Genomic DNA, 17,001 nt, shown 5'->3' with positions numbered 1-17,001 from the left:
CAGCTAAACAGCAGAATAGATTAATTTACCACCTGAGAATAAAAAACAAAGTTGAGGAAAATGGATTTATTTTTACAAAATATAACCTTGCAAAACTTTTTAGGGTAGACAACATGTTTCCACTTTGTGCTTGCCTGCTGCAAAGAAGTTCTGGTCTGGTGCTGGATTTGTAGATATCCCCTTAAATACACAGTAAAATTATACAGGGGAAAGGAATACAAGGGAGAAGCTAAAAATGGATTTTTGTCTCTGTGCATGCAAACAAGATAAGCCTCAGGAAAAACAGAAGAGGAGGAAATCCAGCCATGGGACCACTCCTTGAACAGGCTCCTTTCCCCAGCTGAGCTCTCCCACCCCTTCCTGGAATTATCCATGACTCCTGCCCTATCACATGTGTCACCATGAAAAATCAAATTTTTCTTGAACAGTGGAGAAATCTGGAGACAGCCCTTGTTTATATATGTGTGCCTTGGACTACTTTTAGGTTTTTTTTTTTAAATTCCAAGTTTTGTGCCATCACTGAAACTGAGATCCAGGGACATCACAGTGGTGTGCTTAGCGGAACAGATCGTTCAATCTTCCCCCCTTTCCCAGCAGCAGCACATGAGGTTATTAAAGATTTACTATTTCTAGCTCTAGTCCCAGGTTACAATTAACATTCTGCACCATAGGAGCTTTTCAAAAGCTGTAAATTTTATCTGGTGCACAGAAACCTACTCCTTGCTTTATCTCACTTGGCTTAGTTATATTAAAAAGGAAAAAGTGAGGTTGGAAAGTAATTATGTGGTGGGGGGTGGCAAGGGGGTGGGGCGTGGAATAGAATTTATCATGCTGAAAAGGATTTAGCCCTGCAAATGAGTTCTTTGGGTCCTGAGAACGGTTTCAAATATTTTAGGTAGTCTCTCCAGATATTCTCTATAAAGAAGAGGTGAGGCATCTCACCCATGCCTCAAGATCAATTGGAAGAGAAAGGTACTTTTACCATTACCAGGCCATGAAAAACTTTCTTTTTATCCCAGATTCACCCCAACACTGGCTGCTCCTTTTGCAGTTTCAGATGGTTTTCCAAATAAAAGAATACATCCTCATAAGGCAATTAATTCAATTTCCCTCTCTCCTTCCCTAAACTAAGGTACTATTCTCTGGCCTCTTAGTCTGGTAGTTTAACTGGGATACTGGCCACTACTGATGACAATATTGGATTAGTCTAGGTTTACTTGGTGGGTCTCTTCCAATGTGTTTCTAGTTTTTCAATATACATTTCAATGGAGAATTGAAATCTCCCACTTTGGTTTTAGAAGAAACCAGCCCCATTTTCAATAATTACAAATATACAAGCTATTATCTCTGAAAATTATAATGGTATTTCCAGGTTTGTAACAGAAGGGGGAGTGGGGAAGAGAAGGAAGACTGCTACACCGGCAATCACTAAAACTGACACAAGAGGGTGCATTAAGTCCACAAGTGCTTTTTTCATACTATCACAAAAGAAAATTTATTTCCCTTGACAAAATAAAATTTCCCTCAAAAAACTTTTCATTCTGATGCATGATTTAGAAAGCTGACCGCTATGGCAGATTTGTCCTCTAATTCAATACTTTTGTTCAGAAGACACAAATCAGCAACCTGATTACAATGTGATTCAATCACAGTATTGACCTTTGAAATGCAGAGTAAACTAATCATCATCATCATCAGAAAACTGCAGTATTGCTAGTGGTTCAGTGTCAGGCTCAGCAGCAGCAAGGCCTGTAGAGAAGAAGGGAAGGAATTTGCCTTCCTGTCTGCTGCCATCAGCAATGCTCAAAGTGTACAAAGCTACTGCCTTAAATACATCATAAAAAGAAACCTTCTTGGCTGGGATGTCCAAGAAGATCCCAATCTTTGACAAATAGCCAGTCACAGTCAGAGAGGTCCAAGGATTCGTGCAGGCCAAATAATCTTGCCCGTCTACACATGCGATAACCCAGAAGCCATTCTCAGGACACAGAGTCAAAGTCCCTTTGCGAGCCACAGATTCAGAGGCAATACCCAAGGCCCAGTTTCTTCTTGTCCCAACATTTACTTCCCAATAGTGTTTCCCAGAAGTGTATCCTTCCTTTGCCAACACAAACAGATGGGAATCAAATCTCTTCTGATTTCTGAGCATGAATCTGATGACACCAGTATCTTTCACTGTCCTCCCATCTGCAGAGATTTCCAATCTGGGATGAGCTGTGTCAGCATCCAGGATGACATCTCCTGCAATGGTCAAGTCAGGCCATGAGGAGCAGAAAACACAAGCTCTGCTTTGCTGAACCTTTCCCTTCTCTGCCATCATCCCCCTCTCATTTGTCCTTCCCCCTCTCCATGCTCAGGTGCACTCAGCAGGCTCTTGTCTTAGGATATCTCAAGCTTCTCCCTCTCCTCCTGCCATGTCCGTTTCTGCCAGAGAGAGTGGCAGCCAGCATATACCAAATGCCAGACACTCTTCCAGTGTTCCTGAGACTACAGCAGGCAGCTCCTAGGATGAGGCTGTGCTGCTCAACCTTCTCTGCCTCCATCTCTGCATTGCTGGCAGGGGGTAGCCTGAGAGAAAGGATCAGGAGTTGGCAGCAGATGGAATTAGGTTTGCTTGCCAGCAGCTGTAATTAGGTTTGGATTAACTCCTTGCCAAAGTCTGAAGGGGATTTTCAAGCTTTAAGCACGTTTTTCCTCAATAACAGGAGACCACCAGTGCATGATACTGCTTGCACATGGATTAGAGTGGAAGAGAAGCCTGCAGTGCCACAAGAATAGGGGAATGTTTCTTGCCTCAGCTTTCTACATGCATCAGGGGATGGGAGGAACCCTGGTAGGACTCAAGCAAGGTGCAGTGCCACAAACTGAGGTCCTCTAGCTCAATTCTGATTGAAAGGAGAAGGAGCTGCTCCTGCTGTGGAGCAAGATCAGCTTCAGACACTTTTCCTGAGAGGCCCAAGAGCCAAATCAGGAGTGGAAGATGGAGCTGCAGTGGCCACTGCAAGCCAGCTGTGCCTGCTCCCCACAGTGGAGAGGGCTCCTGAGGAACACAGGCAGGGCCTTGGGCAGCACATAACAGCAAAAAGTCAGCCAGCCACCCTTCCCTGAGTGTGTTCTTCCCCAAACAGCTATCTGAGGGGGTTGGATGTGTTTTCTAGAGCTGCACTCAGGCTCTTGAGTACTCACTTCCTCATCTCACTTATGCTTACGTTTGTAGGACTGTAGGACTGGAAGATCTGTGGGAAAGGAGAAAAGCAGGAAATAAGTGCTTGCTCTGGCAATGAAGCAAAATTGGCCAACTCTCCCCCCTTGGTGACAATGAGGCCACTCTCATGCTCCCCTACTCTGACACTGACAGTATGGTCAGATGCAAGGCTCGTAGTGTTGCTGGGGCGCTGACAACACAGTCAAACAGAACGGGATTGAGGATATCTCTTAACATGACACCCAGCTCGCTCTCCTTCATCACACTGATGCCACGCCCATGCTCTCCTACTCCCCCACCACACACACGCACCCTTCTCTTAACCAGTTCTACTCTCATTTCATCAAAGACTCCCAGAGAAAACATCAGGGTGTGTGATAATTTTGTTTTCCAGACATGGGGCATATGGCTCCAGCTTGCTTCCTCTGAGGACCGAGGAGGACTAAAATGTGCTGTGAGATGAACTCAGCCTCCCTTTCCTTTTCAAATGGGAAAGAGAGGCCAGAGGAATGGCCAGACCCTAAACTAAAGGCTTTCACAGAGAAAGGCTTGCCAGGAAGCAAAGGTGACTTTCACTGCACCAGTTACTCCTGGAGACCCTGTCAAAGTGATCGAGCACTGCTGGGCCAGGGGGAAGAGGAGCAGGCCTTGCCCAAGGCCTGAGCCCCTACATTTCATCTGGGACTCTCACACTCGTAGTGGTCCTTCCTTCCCTGAAGTCTCCAACTCCCAGTGTTCTGGGGCACATGGGCTCTGGAAAAAGGAGAACAAAGACCCTCCCAGCTCAGTAGAACTGGTTTGGATGGATTGACTGCTGGAGTGCTAGGGAAGGAGCACAGGTCCTGTGAGCACTCCCAAAGGCTTGAGAAAGGCCTGATGGGCAGGATGGAGGGTTGGGATCAGCCCCCTCCATCTCTCCAAACAGCAGTTATGGGCTGTGGGAGACAACAATATTTGTTAAGGGGAAGAGAAGTGGGGAAAGCAAGAAGACAATACTAAGGCATGGAGGTGGGCCCCTTTACCACATATTGGGTCATAGAGAGCCTACACTACACATTCCTTTCATAGACAAGGTAATGAAGAGGAACTTTGACCACCTGCTGCCATCATCTCAGTGTTCAGGTGTCTTCACAGGTGGGGACACAAGAGCTACTTGCCAAGAAAATCTGTCCCTCTCCATCCACTTTGAGAAGCTGTGTACAAGAAGCTCACAGGACAATTTGCCTGTAAAGCAGCTTTTGCCTTCAGAGAGATGAAGTTCTGCTGGAAAAGGCCTTGCTCACCTAAGTCATATTTTGTGGACCCCAGTGAGGTCTGCAAAGTTTTTTCCAGAGTTTGTATTTCTTGGGAGAGCTGCTGGATGTCCATCAGCCTCATGGATTCCAAGACCCTTGAGGTATTTTCCTTCACTTGCCTTCCTGTAAGAGAAGACTGGTGTCAGTGGAAATGTGGTTTTGCCTCACCTGAGATGAGTACGGTATCACAAGTTACAAGGGATGGTTCTTCTTAAAAAGGACTAAAAAGACACTGTGCTTTTACTCCCTCCAAATGTGATGGAGAGAAAACAAACGTTTACTGACTCCCAGCACCATTTCACCATCAAAGATGTTCCACTGTCATGGGACAAAAGAGCTGCTCACAAGGAAGTTCTGCCCCATGCACCTACTTGGAGGAGGCAAAGAACTAGATCACAGGACATTTGTAGAGCAGCTTTTGCCTTTTGAGATATGAAGGCCTGCAGGGGAATGGCCTAGCTTACCTAGTTCATTCTTCATGTCTGCTCTTATCATCTGCAGGTCACACTGTGTGGACCCCTTCATGTTCTGGAATGCTTCCTGCAGAGTTTGCATTTGCTGGGAGAGCTGTAGAAGGTCCTTCTTCCACATGGATTCCATAGTCCTTGTATTTGCCTCCACTGTCCTTCCTGTGAAGAAAGAAGCATCTCACTGGAACAGTCTCATTGCTGTCTTGAGGGGGAGACTGGCAACCTGCAATCACAATGCCTTGAAGCTCTGATTTAAACTCCCTGGCAGAGCACCTTCCCTTAGGACTCTCCCATTCCCTGTGGTCCTCCCTAAAGGCTTGACCAAGGCCTGCTGGGCAGCACTGAAGGCAGCACTGGCCTCAGTCCATCTCTCCAGACAGCATCTGTGTGCCCTGGGAAACAACACTCTTTTTCACGAGGAAGATGTGGTGGGACATCCCCTACCTGTCCCTCAGAACCCATTGTGGTCCCAGGAACGTTCACTGTACCTCAGCCTTGGTCAGTGGTTCCCAAGATTGGATATGGACCCTGTGCCTGCCCAGGGCAACGTCCCTGGACATTTGGCAGAGAGTGCTGGGTGCTGCCAGTGCCCTCTCCTGCCCGCACCTCATGCACTGGCCATGGCGATGCCCCCTAGCCAAGCAGGTGAGCATAGGGTTGGGCTAGTTGTGGGTTCTTCAACTTGGAGGTGTTTCAGTGTCACAGAGCAGAAAACTGGTTTGCCATGTAACGACTCTCCTTCTTCAACCACTTTGAGGAGGTGAGTCCTGAGAATAAGTTCACAGGACTGTTTGCCTGTAGAACAGCTTTTTTCTTTAGAGAGATGAAAGCTTGCTGGGGAATAGCCTTAGTTTACCTAGGTCATGCTCCAAGTCTGTTCTGATCCTCTGAAGGTCACACTGTATGGCCTCATATCTCTTCTGGAAATTTTCCTGCAGAGTTTGAATTTGTTGGGAGGCTTCATGGTGGTCTTTCTCCAGCCTGGCTTCTAAGGTGCTTGTTTTTGCCTCCATTGTCCCTCCTGAGAAGAAAGAACATTTTCATTCGGACAAAGGTTTCATGGTTCATGGTTTTCTTGAGGGAGAGACCATTGGTCGGTAATGACAATGCCCAAAAGCTCGTCATCACAGCTCGTCATATAAAATCCCTGTCAGAGCATCTCTTAGGGCTCTCTTAGGTATCTCCCACTCCCTGTGGGTCTTCCTAATGGCTTGACCAAGGCCCCCTGGGAAGGATGGAGGGTAGGAATGATCCCACTCTATCTCTCCAGAGAGTACTCTGGGGAGATAATATTCTTTGTTATGAGGATTGCGTGATGTCACAGAGCACAAAAACTGTTTCCTGTGTAAGAGCTGTCTTTCCCCATCCCCCTTGAGGAGATGTGGCGGACAAGTTCCAGGACAGTTTGCTTGTAGGGCAGCCTTTGCCTTTAGAGGTATGAATGCCTGTCATGGAAATGCTTCTGCTCACCTAGTTTGTTCTCCAGGTCTCTTCTGATCATTTGAAGGTCACGCTGTATAGCAACCTTCATGTTCTGGAAAGTTTGCTTCAGAGTTTGAATTTGCTGGGAGAGATGCAGGAGGTCCTTCTGCCACATGAATGCTATATTCCCTGTGACATTTGCCTCCACTGTCCTTCCTGTGAAAAAAGACTGGTGTCACTGGGACAATGATTTTTCTCCCTTGAGGTGAGGTCGTGTCCCACTAATGACACAAAACTTTCCTCTTAAAAAGGAACAAGGAGATGTTCTTTCACTCCCTTTTACAACAAGTGAGAGAAGAGAGACCTTGACCATCTCCAGTTGCCACCTCAGCAACAAAGGTGTTCCAGATGACTGGGATATAAGAGCTGCTCCCAAGGAAGTTCTGCCCTTTCTGACAAAAGGTAAATGATAAACTCACAGGTCAGTTTACCTGTAGAGCCAGATTGACCTTCAGGGAGATGAAGTCCTGCTGGGGAATGGCCCTGCTCACCTAGTTCATCCTTCAGGTCTGTTCTCATAATCTGAAGGTCTCACTGTGTGTACAGCTGGGTGTTTTGAAAAGCTTTCTGCAGAGTTTGAACTTGTTGGGACACTTCATGGACGTCCTTCTTCCACATGGATTCCAAAGCGTTTGTAGTATTTGCCTCTACTCTCAATCCTATAAAGAAAAAGAACAGTGTCATTGGGACACTCTCATTACCTTCTTGAGGGAGAGAGCAGTGTCCTTATTTAAATTCACTGTCAGAGAGTCTCTTCAGGTTTTCCCTTTGAGTATTCTTGATAAAAAAAGCTGTTCCCCACATAGGGATTGTACTTCTCCATCTGCTTTGAGAAGCTGCCGTGGACAATCACCCAGGACAGTTTGCCTGTAGAGCAGCTTTTGCCTCCAGGGAAAAGGCAGCCTGCTGGGGGAATGGCCCTGCTCACCTAATATATTCTCCAGGTCTGTTTTGAGGAGCTGAATATCACACCGTGTGGACTCCTGCTCATTCTGGAAAGCTTCCTGCAGAGTCTGAATTTTTTGGTAGAGGTGCTGGTGGTTCTTCAGCCAAACAGTTTCCAGGGACTCCACTCTCCTTCCTGTGAAAAAAGACTGGTGTCACAGAGATAATGATTTTTCCTCCCCTGAGGCGAGGACTTTTTCCACTAGTGACATAGGCCTTTCCTCCTAGAAAAGACCAAGGAGACGCTGCTCTTTCACCACCTTCAAGGACAGGGGAGAGAAAAGGGACCTTGATGACCTCCAGTTGCCATATCAGCAATCAAAGATGTTCCACTGGCATGGAACATAAGAGCTGCTCCCAAGGAAATTCTGCACAAGGCACACACTCCAAGGACTAACTCACAAGTCATTTTGATTGTGGAGCATTGTTTGCTTCCAAAAAGATAAAGGCCTGATGAGGAATGGCCCTGCTTATCTAGTTTTATTTTTTCCTTTTTCTTTCTTTATGCAGGGAGGGCACAAGAAATTCAATTCAGTTTCCTCATGTCCTGCCTATTTCTAATTTATACTCTCCAGACTTTTCTTTCTTCAGACAATCCTTTCTAATTCAGAGGCCTTGGAAAATAACTCAGCCCTGAAAAACAAAGATGGGGACTTCACATTCTGATGGACCTGTAGGCACCCTTACTGATCTCTTCCTTGGCTTTCAAATCCTCTTCCACCAAGAGTTTGCTCTGGGAAGGAGCCTTGGCCTCTCTTCTGGACCTGCATTCTTCCTTGTTACATGGAAACTTTTTTCCACTACAGTTTTTACCTGTTGAAAGGGGTCTCAGCATCACTGTGAGCCCTTCTAAACATGAGCTTGAAGCTGCTGTGCTGCTGGTGAGGAATATTGAAAGGAGCCCCATTGCCTCCTCACACCCCAATGGTCTGGCCACAGGGAAGAACCCAGGCTATGCTGCTTGCCAAGTGAGCAAAGAACATTCCTCTGCCAGCATCCCAGCTGGAAAGAATGGGAATGGGAGAAAAGATGGCCTTAGATCCCAGGGAGGATGGGATCCGGAAGAGTCCAGGATGTCCTGGTCAGTGCTGGGAAAAGCCCACTTTTGGGGCAGCTCTGCATCTTGGGAACTTGGAGTCCCGAACATCTGCATGGGGATGGGAAATATAACAAAGGACTTGTTGGAGGACTGTGTAAGTGGGAATTTCCAGAGGGGCGAGATGTATGATTGCACTGCGCTAGACCCTCATGCACCTTCTTCTTGCTTGGCAGAGGTTTTTTTCCAAGAACTGTGGGTATGTGCTGGCACTAATCCATCAGAGAATGCTGATGGAAAGGCTTCTCTTTGTGTCACATAGGACCTCCCCTTGGTCATCTGTTGATAGTCCAACAAGAGAATGAGTCTCATAGAAATGCAGAATTGCAAAGTCAACTCACCAGACAATGGTTTGGGTTTTAAGACACCTTATAGACCTCTCTTTCCAATCCACCATCATCTCTTTCCAGCCTTCCACTAGACCACATTGCTCTAAGCCCTATCCAACCCAGCCTTGAACCCTTCCAGGGATGAGATATCCTTAGCTCCTACAGCAATCTGTGCCAGGGCCTCACCACCCTCACAGGGAAGATTTTCTTCCTATTATCTGATTTAAATCTACCCTCCTACAGCTTAAAATCAATTCCACCTTGTCCTAGTAATCTGTGCCCTTGTAAGAAGTCCCTCTCCAGCCTTCTTGTAAGCTACTGGAAAGATGTCAGAGACTGGGTAAGTTTAGTGTCTCAAGTCAATGCTTTTCTGTGTGTCTGTATGTGTGTATGTGTGTCTTTGCATCTCTGCGTCTGTCTCTGTGTGTGCATGCCTGTTTGTCTGTGTCTGTATGTCTCTGTGCATTTGTGCCATCTCTCTGTCTGTATGTCTGTGTCCCTGTGTGTGTCTGTCTGTGTGTGTCTATGTGTCTGTCTGTGTCTGTTCATGTCTGTATGTGTCTGTCTGTGTTTGTGTGTCTGGTTGTCTCTGTGTCCGTGTGTGTGTCTGTGTCTGTGTCTGTGCATGTGTCTGTGTGTCTGTGTGTGTCTCTGTGTCCATGTGTGTATCTCTCTGTCTGTATGTGTCTGTGTGTCTTTGTGTCTGTCTGTATCTGTTTGTGTGTGTCTTTCTGTGTGTGTGTCTGTGTGTATCTGTTTGTGTGTATCTAAGTTTGTGTCTGTGTGTCTGTGTCTCTGCATTTCTGTGTCTGTGTTTGTGTATCTATTTGTGTGCGTCTGTGTATGTGAATGTGTGTGTCCATGTGTGTGTGCGTGTGTGTGTGTGTGTTTGGAGGCAGGTCAGGCCTTTCTTTCAGGTAAGACAGCGCCCTGCCCCCAGACCCCTCAGATTGACTGAGCTGTCAATCAGTCAAACAGCAGGGGGAATTTCCTGCTCAGCCTCTGATTGGCTGAAGTTCCAGAAATCCCGTCTAGGAGGTGGGCCCACAAAGTGCCAAGGGATTAAAAGGGATGACCATCCAGTACCAAACTGTCTGCCCTTGGTGGCTTTTTTGGGGTTCTGGTCTTACCAACGTCATAACCCTAGGAGTTGGTAGCTATGCCTGTGGTTTTTCTATATCTTTTCTGTCTTTGTCTCTGTCTTCTCCTAATTCTCTTTTCATGAAACTTTGTGGGTGACTTCACATGTTAAGGACTTAAAAGTTTCTAGGTTAAATGGGCTAAGTAAATTAAGTTGCTATCAAACTAATACTAAGTAATGTCACTATAAGTGGTTTCATGTTGAATTTCATGTTGTATTTAATCCTTTTGCCAAAGCTTGCTTAATCTTCTATATTTTGGCAGTAAACTTTTGTGTGATTTTCAGCTCTTGAGAATATCTGGTGGGGATTTATTTCTCCATTGTGCTATCTAGAATCAAGGAACTTTGAGTTTAACCCCTGGATTTAAGTATCCAGGGTGTAATAAAGGGTCTCTAAAGTCTGCCTAGAGCCCTCTCTGCTTCTGTTGTTTTTCATAACTACCATAGGCAATGAATATGGACCATTCCAGATATACCAGGTAGCTGGTCCTGATGCAGCAAAACAACTGACAAGACACCAACCCTCCTGCTCTGGAAGACATCTAGGACAGATAGAACCTACAGTCATGGATAAAATGAACTCAGTAGACATCTTGGTGGGATGGCTGTCGACTATGGAGATGATACCTATGTTTGTATACTTATGTATACAAACATACCTCACATATATATGTGAATGTTTATGTATATATGTTGGAGGGTGTAGGACGTTTAAATGAGTAGATGGTATAAATTAAGTGGTGGAAAATGTCCTGGTTCAGGCCAGGACAGGGTTAATTTTTGCAGTGGCTGGGAAAGGGGCATGACCAGGACCCTAATGTGATTTGTTACAAACTCACATCATTGGCATGGAGTTGGTGGGAAGTGGAAAGGGACACTGTCTCTTCTGGGAAAAAGGGATGCCTTCTGGTCAAAAAGAAAGGGCAGGGAGGGAAGTCATCCTGTATTTGTTTATTGTCATGGGGTCCTTGATGTGGATTTTGCATATGAATGACTCTCTCTTTTTTACACTTCCTTTATTAATATTGTTCTTGTTATTGTTTTTTTTCTTATCTCATTGCTGATTCCAGTAAATTATTCTTGTCTAAAACCATGATCTTCATCTTTTGTGCCTCCAGTTCTCAACTCCATCCTGTAGCAGCAGGAAGAGAGAGGAATAGGGGACTGAAAGTATGGTGTGTCATTAGGGAGTCTCAATGGGAGCAGTGAATTGGGGAGTTCCATTCCTAAACCACAATACAGACAGAAATGGAGATGAGGCTGAAGGCACCGAGCTTGAGAGAGGCAACTGGTGTGAGGTCAGTACAGCTTTTGGGGAGCGGTCAGTCCTGCCTTGCCATGAGCAATGAGGTGCTGGTGTGGGCCCTTGGCCATGACACTCTGCCACAGGTTCCCAAGGCTTTGCAGGGCCCTGCTCCAGCTCCCAGCCAGGAAGGAAAACCAAGTCCCCAAAAGCCTCCCAGAAAGGGGAATAGCCGTGCCCTCAGACACCACAGAGCTGGAACACCTGGCACTGGACTGGGGAAACAAGACTTCTCCCCAGCCATGTCTGCAGAGGCAGAGATCTCTGAACAGGCCCTTACCAAGGTGGGAGGCACCACTGACACTTCTAGGAAAAAAGATCCAGATCTGATGAATGAGCTCCACTGGAACCATTGGGAAGAATGAGACCAATGGAGGTAGAGGAAGGGACGTTCTAATTCACCCCAGAAAAAGTACCTCAATCCCATCCTCCTTCCTTCTCTTGCCTGTAGATGCCATGGTCCACCCAAGCTCTCATGCATGCGGTGGCATCTCCCTTCTGCCTCTGGATGACAGACAGCAAAATTCTACCTGCAGGAGAACTCAGAATTTGAGCTGCGTGGAAGCTAATGCATCTGTGAGCCAGAAGTAGACTCTACATGGTATTTCATCCTATTTGTCAGAGAGTAGTCTTACAAGAGGCTGAGAAATTACATCCTGCAGCCTCACGTCTAAGAACATGAGGTCCTGTGAACCAAGAGGCCTTACCTTGAAATACTAGAACAGCACCAGCCGCCAGGGTGAGAAGGAATAAAGGGAGCTGTATCCAGGAGGCAGGCACCCACTGAGATGCACCTGGAAAAACAGAACCTTTGGAGAAAAAAATTCCAAAATTCCTTTGGGGAAAAAAGTCCACCCCAAGAGATTTTGTGGAGATAAATGGAGAAATAGTCACAATCCTACACAGGTGGTCAGAGCCTGCCTTCCCTCAGGATGTGCACATCCCTAGGGGCAAGAGGGATCCTGCTCATCTCACACTGCAACCTGTCCTGCCTGCAGTGCCTTGTGGTGCGCTGGGATGGGTCTGGCTGAACTAGATAGCTGCCAGCTTCCCTGGCACTGCAATGGGCCTCACAGGGCTCCTGAGACAGTGAGCCTCCAGCAAAGACTTCTGGGGACAACAGAACTCACCTGAGATGTGCACAGTAGTTTTCTTCTCCCTCTGCACCAGTGGGTTCAGGATTTGACAGGTGACTTTTCCCACTTACTCTTCTGTAACTGTGACTCAACTACAGACACTGAAGAACTTATCACTGTCCTGGTTACTTTCAGTGTCTGCAGAGAGCCCCTGCCCATCCTCAGTAACCCACTGGACAACAGGTTCTGGAAACCATCTGTGTGATCTGCAGCCAAGCTCTAGCCCTCGCCCTTGGGGGCCCTGAATTTCAATGAACACTTCACCAATACCTTAAAGACAAGGGAGTTTCTTAGTGAGAGGAGTTTGTTTCCTTGAAAGCAGCTCTTCCTTTGATTCACAGCTCTTTCTTAACCCAGAGTTTCCTGCCAGTTTGTCAGTTTTTCACAAAACCTTTACATTAGTCTTTCTGTCATCCTGCACTTCATCGGCCATAAATGCCAAAATTCCTTTGGCTTTGAGAGAGCTATGGTGTGGGATGGATTCGCTTCTCAGCTCCCCATTATTTCATGGAGCAGGCAGGGAGAAGGTGTGTGCTTTGTATTCTTCTTTTGGAATGACTCTGTAGGACCCCCATCCAATTTTGAGGATTGGTAAAGCAGGACACAGCCCAGTAGAGCCCAGGCACCTCCCCATTCCATGCCAGAACTACAGATGGGCACAGATGGTCACTGACAGGAACTGTGCCAAAGCTTCACCAGTGTGAGGAGGTGGGATGCACCACACACAATTCAGAGTCACACTCCTGGTCAAAGCTGGATTTTATATGAATTTGTCCTGTGTAATACTAGGAAATGGGCGCTGTCTTGAAGCTTTTTCTCTCTCCTCTCCCAAAAGCATCTCTAATCCCCTTTGGATGAGGGGTTTTAGATTCGATCTTAGGAAGAAATTCTTGACTAAGAGTGAGGCACTGGCACAGCTTGCCCCGAGCAGCTGTGGATGTCCCATCCCTGGAAGTATTCAAGGCCAGGTTGGACAGCATTTGCTCCTGCCCATGGCTGGGAAATTCAAATGAGAAATTCTTTAAGGTCCCTTCCAACTCATGCTTTTGCGTGATTCTAAGATTCCCTGGTTCCATCATTCTATGCTCTTTCTCATTAGTGAATCAAGGTTCACCAGCTCCATCTGACATTATCAATACCTGCACACAAATGGTGGTGACTGTCCAGCCGGGGGGAACCGGCAGCACAGAACATCTCCTTAGCCCTTACCCCAGCTGAGAAGTCACAAGACAGAGGGCCTCATTCCCATCAGTCCCACAGCCACGGATGCTGAGCACTTGGATGTCTGTCAGGTAGCCTCACACCTCCCCAGCAGGGATTATTGCAATTTTCCAGCCCCATGTGGGTCAGAACAGGGCTCAGGCTAGGCATGGAAGTTGCGGAACATCTTGACAGCTGGCCTATGCTGGGAGTGGGGAGGTGATGTGTTGGGTCATATGAGGGGGGCATCAGCTGGGGGACAGTAATATTTTGGAGAGCTCTTTTCCTTCTGTAAGAGCTTCCCCCCTTCCCTGCCCAGCCCAGAAAGTCTCCAACTGCAATGCTGAGCTTGGTGGCCATATCAACAATCCAATCCCTGGATATCACAGTGAAACTGTACATTTCTTCATCTGCTGGCTGGACATTCCTCAGTGTCAGGGACACATTCCCAGTGTCAAATCCATCTGTTGGCACTGATATCCATCCATGCTATTTCTGCATCTGTTCACCCCCAAACTACCTACATGTGTAGATGTCCTCTCTGTGCCCATCTGTGATTTTTCTCCACTGCACTTCGGGATTGTCCAGTGGCTATGTGGAAGAGATGGTGCAAGGAATGATTGTATCCTGACCAACTACATTGTATCCTATTCCAACTACATTTTCAGGAGAGGTGAGCTCAAAATTGTCTGTGAGTGAGCATCAGGCTGAAATCCATCAGAAAATGTACTGGTGTGAAGGAAACAGGTCTAGGAGTCACAATGGGGAACAACTGAAAGTAATAGATTAGAGGGAGAAAACAGGATGATACAAGTTGTACAGGATGGGATTATTTTGGGGAAAAGAAAAAAAAATAAATGCATAAAAGCATATCCAGAGCCATTTCATGCACCTCCCCAGCTGGCCTTGCCCTTTCTCAGCCCTGTGTCACCAGCAGCAAAGTGGCTGTGACAATGCCAACTGCCAATGCAGACAGGGAAATGCTCCTAGCACTGGGGCAGAGCTGGACAGGGCACAGCTGTCTTGGCTTAGGTCTTCCCTGGCTTCACCTCTGACTTCAAACGGCTGGATTCCCCAAAACAGAGGGGCAGGACAGCTCTGGCTCTTGTGGAGTTCGAATCAGGGCTGCTCAGGAGACCATGACCCTCAGCTCCACGACTTTTGATCATCTGCAGGCTGGAATCCCTCAGGAAGGAACAGAAAGGAACAGAATGAAAGGAACAGAACAGCTCATGGAAGCATTACCTGAGAAAGGGATAGCCAGAAGAAGTGCCAGAGCCAACAGGACCCATCTCTTCTGCTCCATCCCTGCAGTCCAAGGGGTGGGATGATCCTGCAGCTGACCTGGAACAGTCACAGAAGGGAAGTGAGAAAAGAAGGGAAATCCTGTCCCAACCCCTTCAGATCTTTCTCCTGGCACTTGTCACTAGCTGTGACTCCTGAAGGTGCCAAATCTCAAAAAGCTGAGATCAGAAATCAAGAAAACTTGTGCCTTTCCAGAGATCTCAATTATACTTGCAGCTTCTGGGAATTTCAGTCTAGCGTGCTCTCAGGAAGCTGTGACAGGGAATGCCAGAGAAAATTCAATCCAGTCCCTACTTCCTGCTGTGAAATTTAATGGACACCTTAAAACACCAGTTTTGGTTTGGAATCACAGAATCTTTAGGCTGGAAAAGGCCTCTGAGATCACAGAGTCCAATCTTTGATTAAAGACCACTAGACCAGGCACTTAGCACCACATTCAGTCTTTTCTTAAGCATTTTGAGGATGTTGACTCTACTACCTCCCTGGGTAGCCTGTTCCAATGCCTGACCACCCTTCAGTGAAGAAATTGTTCCTGACATCCAACCTAAACCTCCTCAGCACAACTTAAGGCTTGAATTTCCTCTTGGCATTTTACTAGTTTTCTGGGAGAAGAGGTCAACTCCCAGCTTGCTACAATTTCCTTTCAGGTATAGAGAGTTATATGGTCACCCCTTCTCTCACTCTGTTGAGTTTACATGGGCAGGTTTTGGTAGCAGGGGGGTTCCAGAAGGGTGCCTTCTGTGAGAAGCTTCCCTGTGTCCAACAAAACCTATGCCAGCCGGCTCCAGGACAGACCCCCTGCTGGCTAATGCTGAGCTACACATGGATTGTGATGATGCCTCTGTGATAACATATTTAAAAAGAAAGTTATTGTGCAGATGTAACAGAGACCAGAGAATAGTGAGGTGAGAACATGTGAGAAGAACAGCTCTGCAGATAGCCAGGTCAGTGCAAAAAGATGAGCAGGAGTGCTCCAGGTACCAGAGTAGAGATTCCCCTGAGAGTCTGTGGGGAAGCCCATGGTGAGGCAGCTGTGCCCCTGCAGCCCATGGAGGGTACACAGTGCAGAGATCTACCTGCAGCCTTTGGAGGAGCTGCACTCTGGAGCAGGTGGATGCCCAAGAGAGGCTGTGACCCCATGGGAAGCCCGTGCTGGAGCAGAGTACTGGCAGGGACCTGCAGACCCATGGAGAGAAGAGCCTAGGCTTGAGCAGGTTTCCTGGTATGGCTTGTGATCCTGTGAGCAACACACACTGGCATGGACTGTACCTGAAGAACATGAATGTGTGGCCCACATTACAACAGTTCATGGAGAACTGTTCCCTATGGGAAAGACACACACTGAAGAAGTCTGTGGAAAAGTGTCTGCCCTGGGAGGGACCCCACACTGGAGCAGAGGAAGGATTCTGACTCCTCTCCCTGAGCAGGGTCACAAACAATGTGTGATGAATTGACCATTGCTTCCATTCCCCATCTCCCTGTGCCACTGTGAGGAAGAGGTAGAGCTGGGAAAGAGGGAAGGGTGGGGAGAAGGTGTTTTTAAGATTAATTTTACTTCTCATTGCCCTTCCCTGCTTTTTTTAGTAACAAATTCTATTAATATCCCTGAGTCTGTTTTGTTCTTGACAGTATTTGGTGAGTGATATCTCCTGGTCCACAACTCATGAATCTTCCACTATATTTTCTTTCCCTGTTCAGCTGAGAGGGTCAGTGATGGAGCAAGCTTTGATGGGTACCTTGGTAGCATCCAGCCAAGGTCAACCCACTACACCAGGTTAAACAACCACAACTCCTTCAGCCACTCCTCATCAGACATGTGCTCCAGACCCCTCACCAGATTCACTTCCCTTCTCTCTGGACTTGCTCCAGCACCTCGATGTCTTTGATGGGCCTAGAACTTGACACAGCACTCAAGCTGTGGCCTCCCTACAGCCAAGTACAGTGGGACAATCTCTACCCTAGTCTTGCTGCCACACTATTCCATATACAAAGCATGACAACAGAGGTCTTCTTGCCTACCTGGCCATGTGCTGGGCCATGTTCAGACACTGTTGACCAGTACCCCTAGATCCTTATCTGCTTGGCCACTTTCCA

General features: G+C 47.0%; 1 protein-coding gene across 1 annotated transcript; it reads right to left on the bottom strand.

The window, feature by feature from the left end:
- Positions 1-1,678: 1,678 nt before the first annotated feature.
- LOC128938382 (E3 ubiquitin-protein ligase TRIM58-like) lies at positions 1,679-15,928 on the bottom strand. The gene is given in 7 exon segments (XM_054278565.1): positions 1,679-2,246; positions 3,191-3,236; positions 4,965-5,129; positions 6,441-6,608; positions 8,189-8,210; positions 12,503-12,672; positions 15,889-15,928. Coding segments are annotated over 7 exon segments (1,179 nt in total).
- Between the last annotated feature and the right edge of the window lie 1,073 nt (positions 15,929-17,001).

Source organism: Melozone crissalis, unplaced genomic scaffold, assembly GCF_028551555.1.
Source record: "Melozone crissalis strain CALT ecotype California unplaced genomic scaffold, PUWL_Pcris_2 ptg000026l_1, whole genome shotgun sequence".
Taxonomy (NCBI): Eukaryota; Metazoa; Chordata; class Aves; order Passeriformes; family Passerellidae; genus Melozone; species Melozone crissalis.
This window is presented reverse-complemented; position numbering and strand designations above follow the sequence as displayed.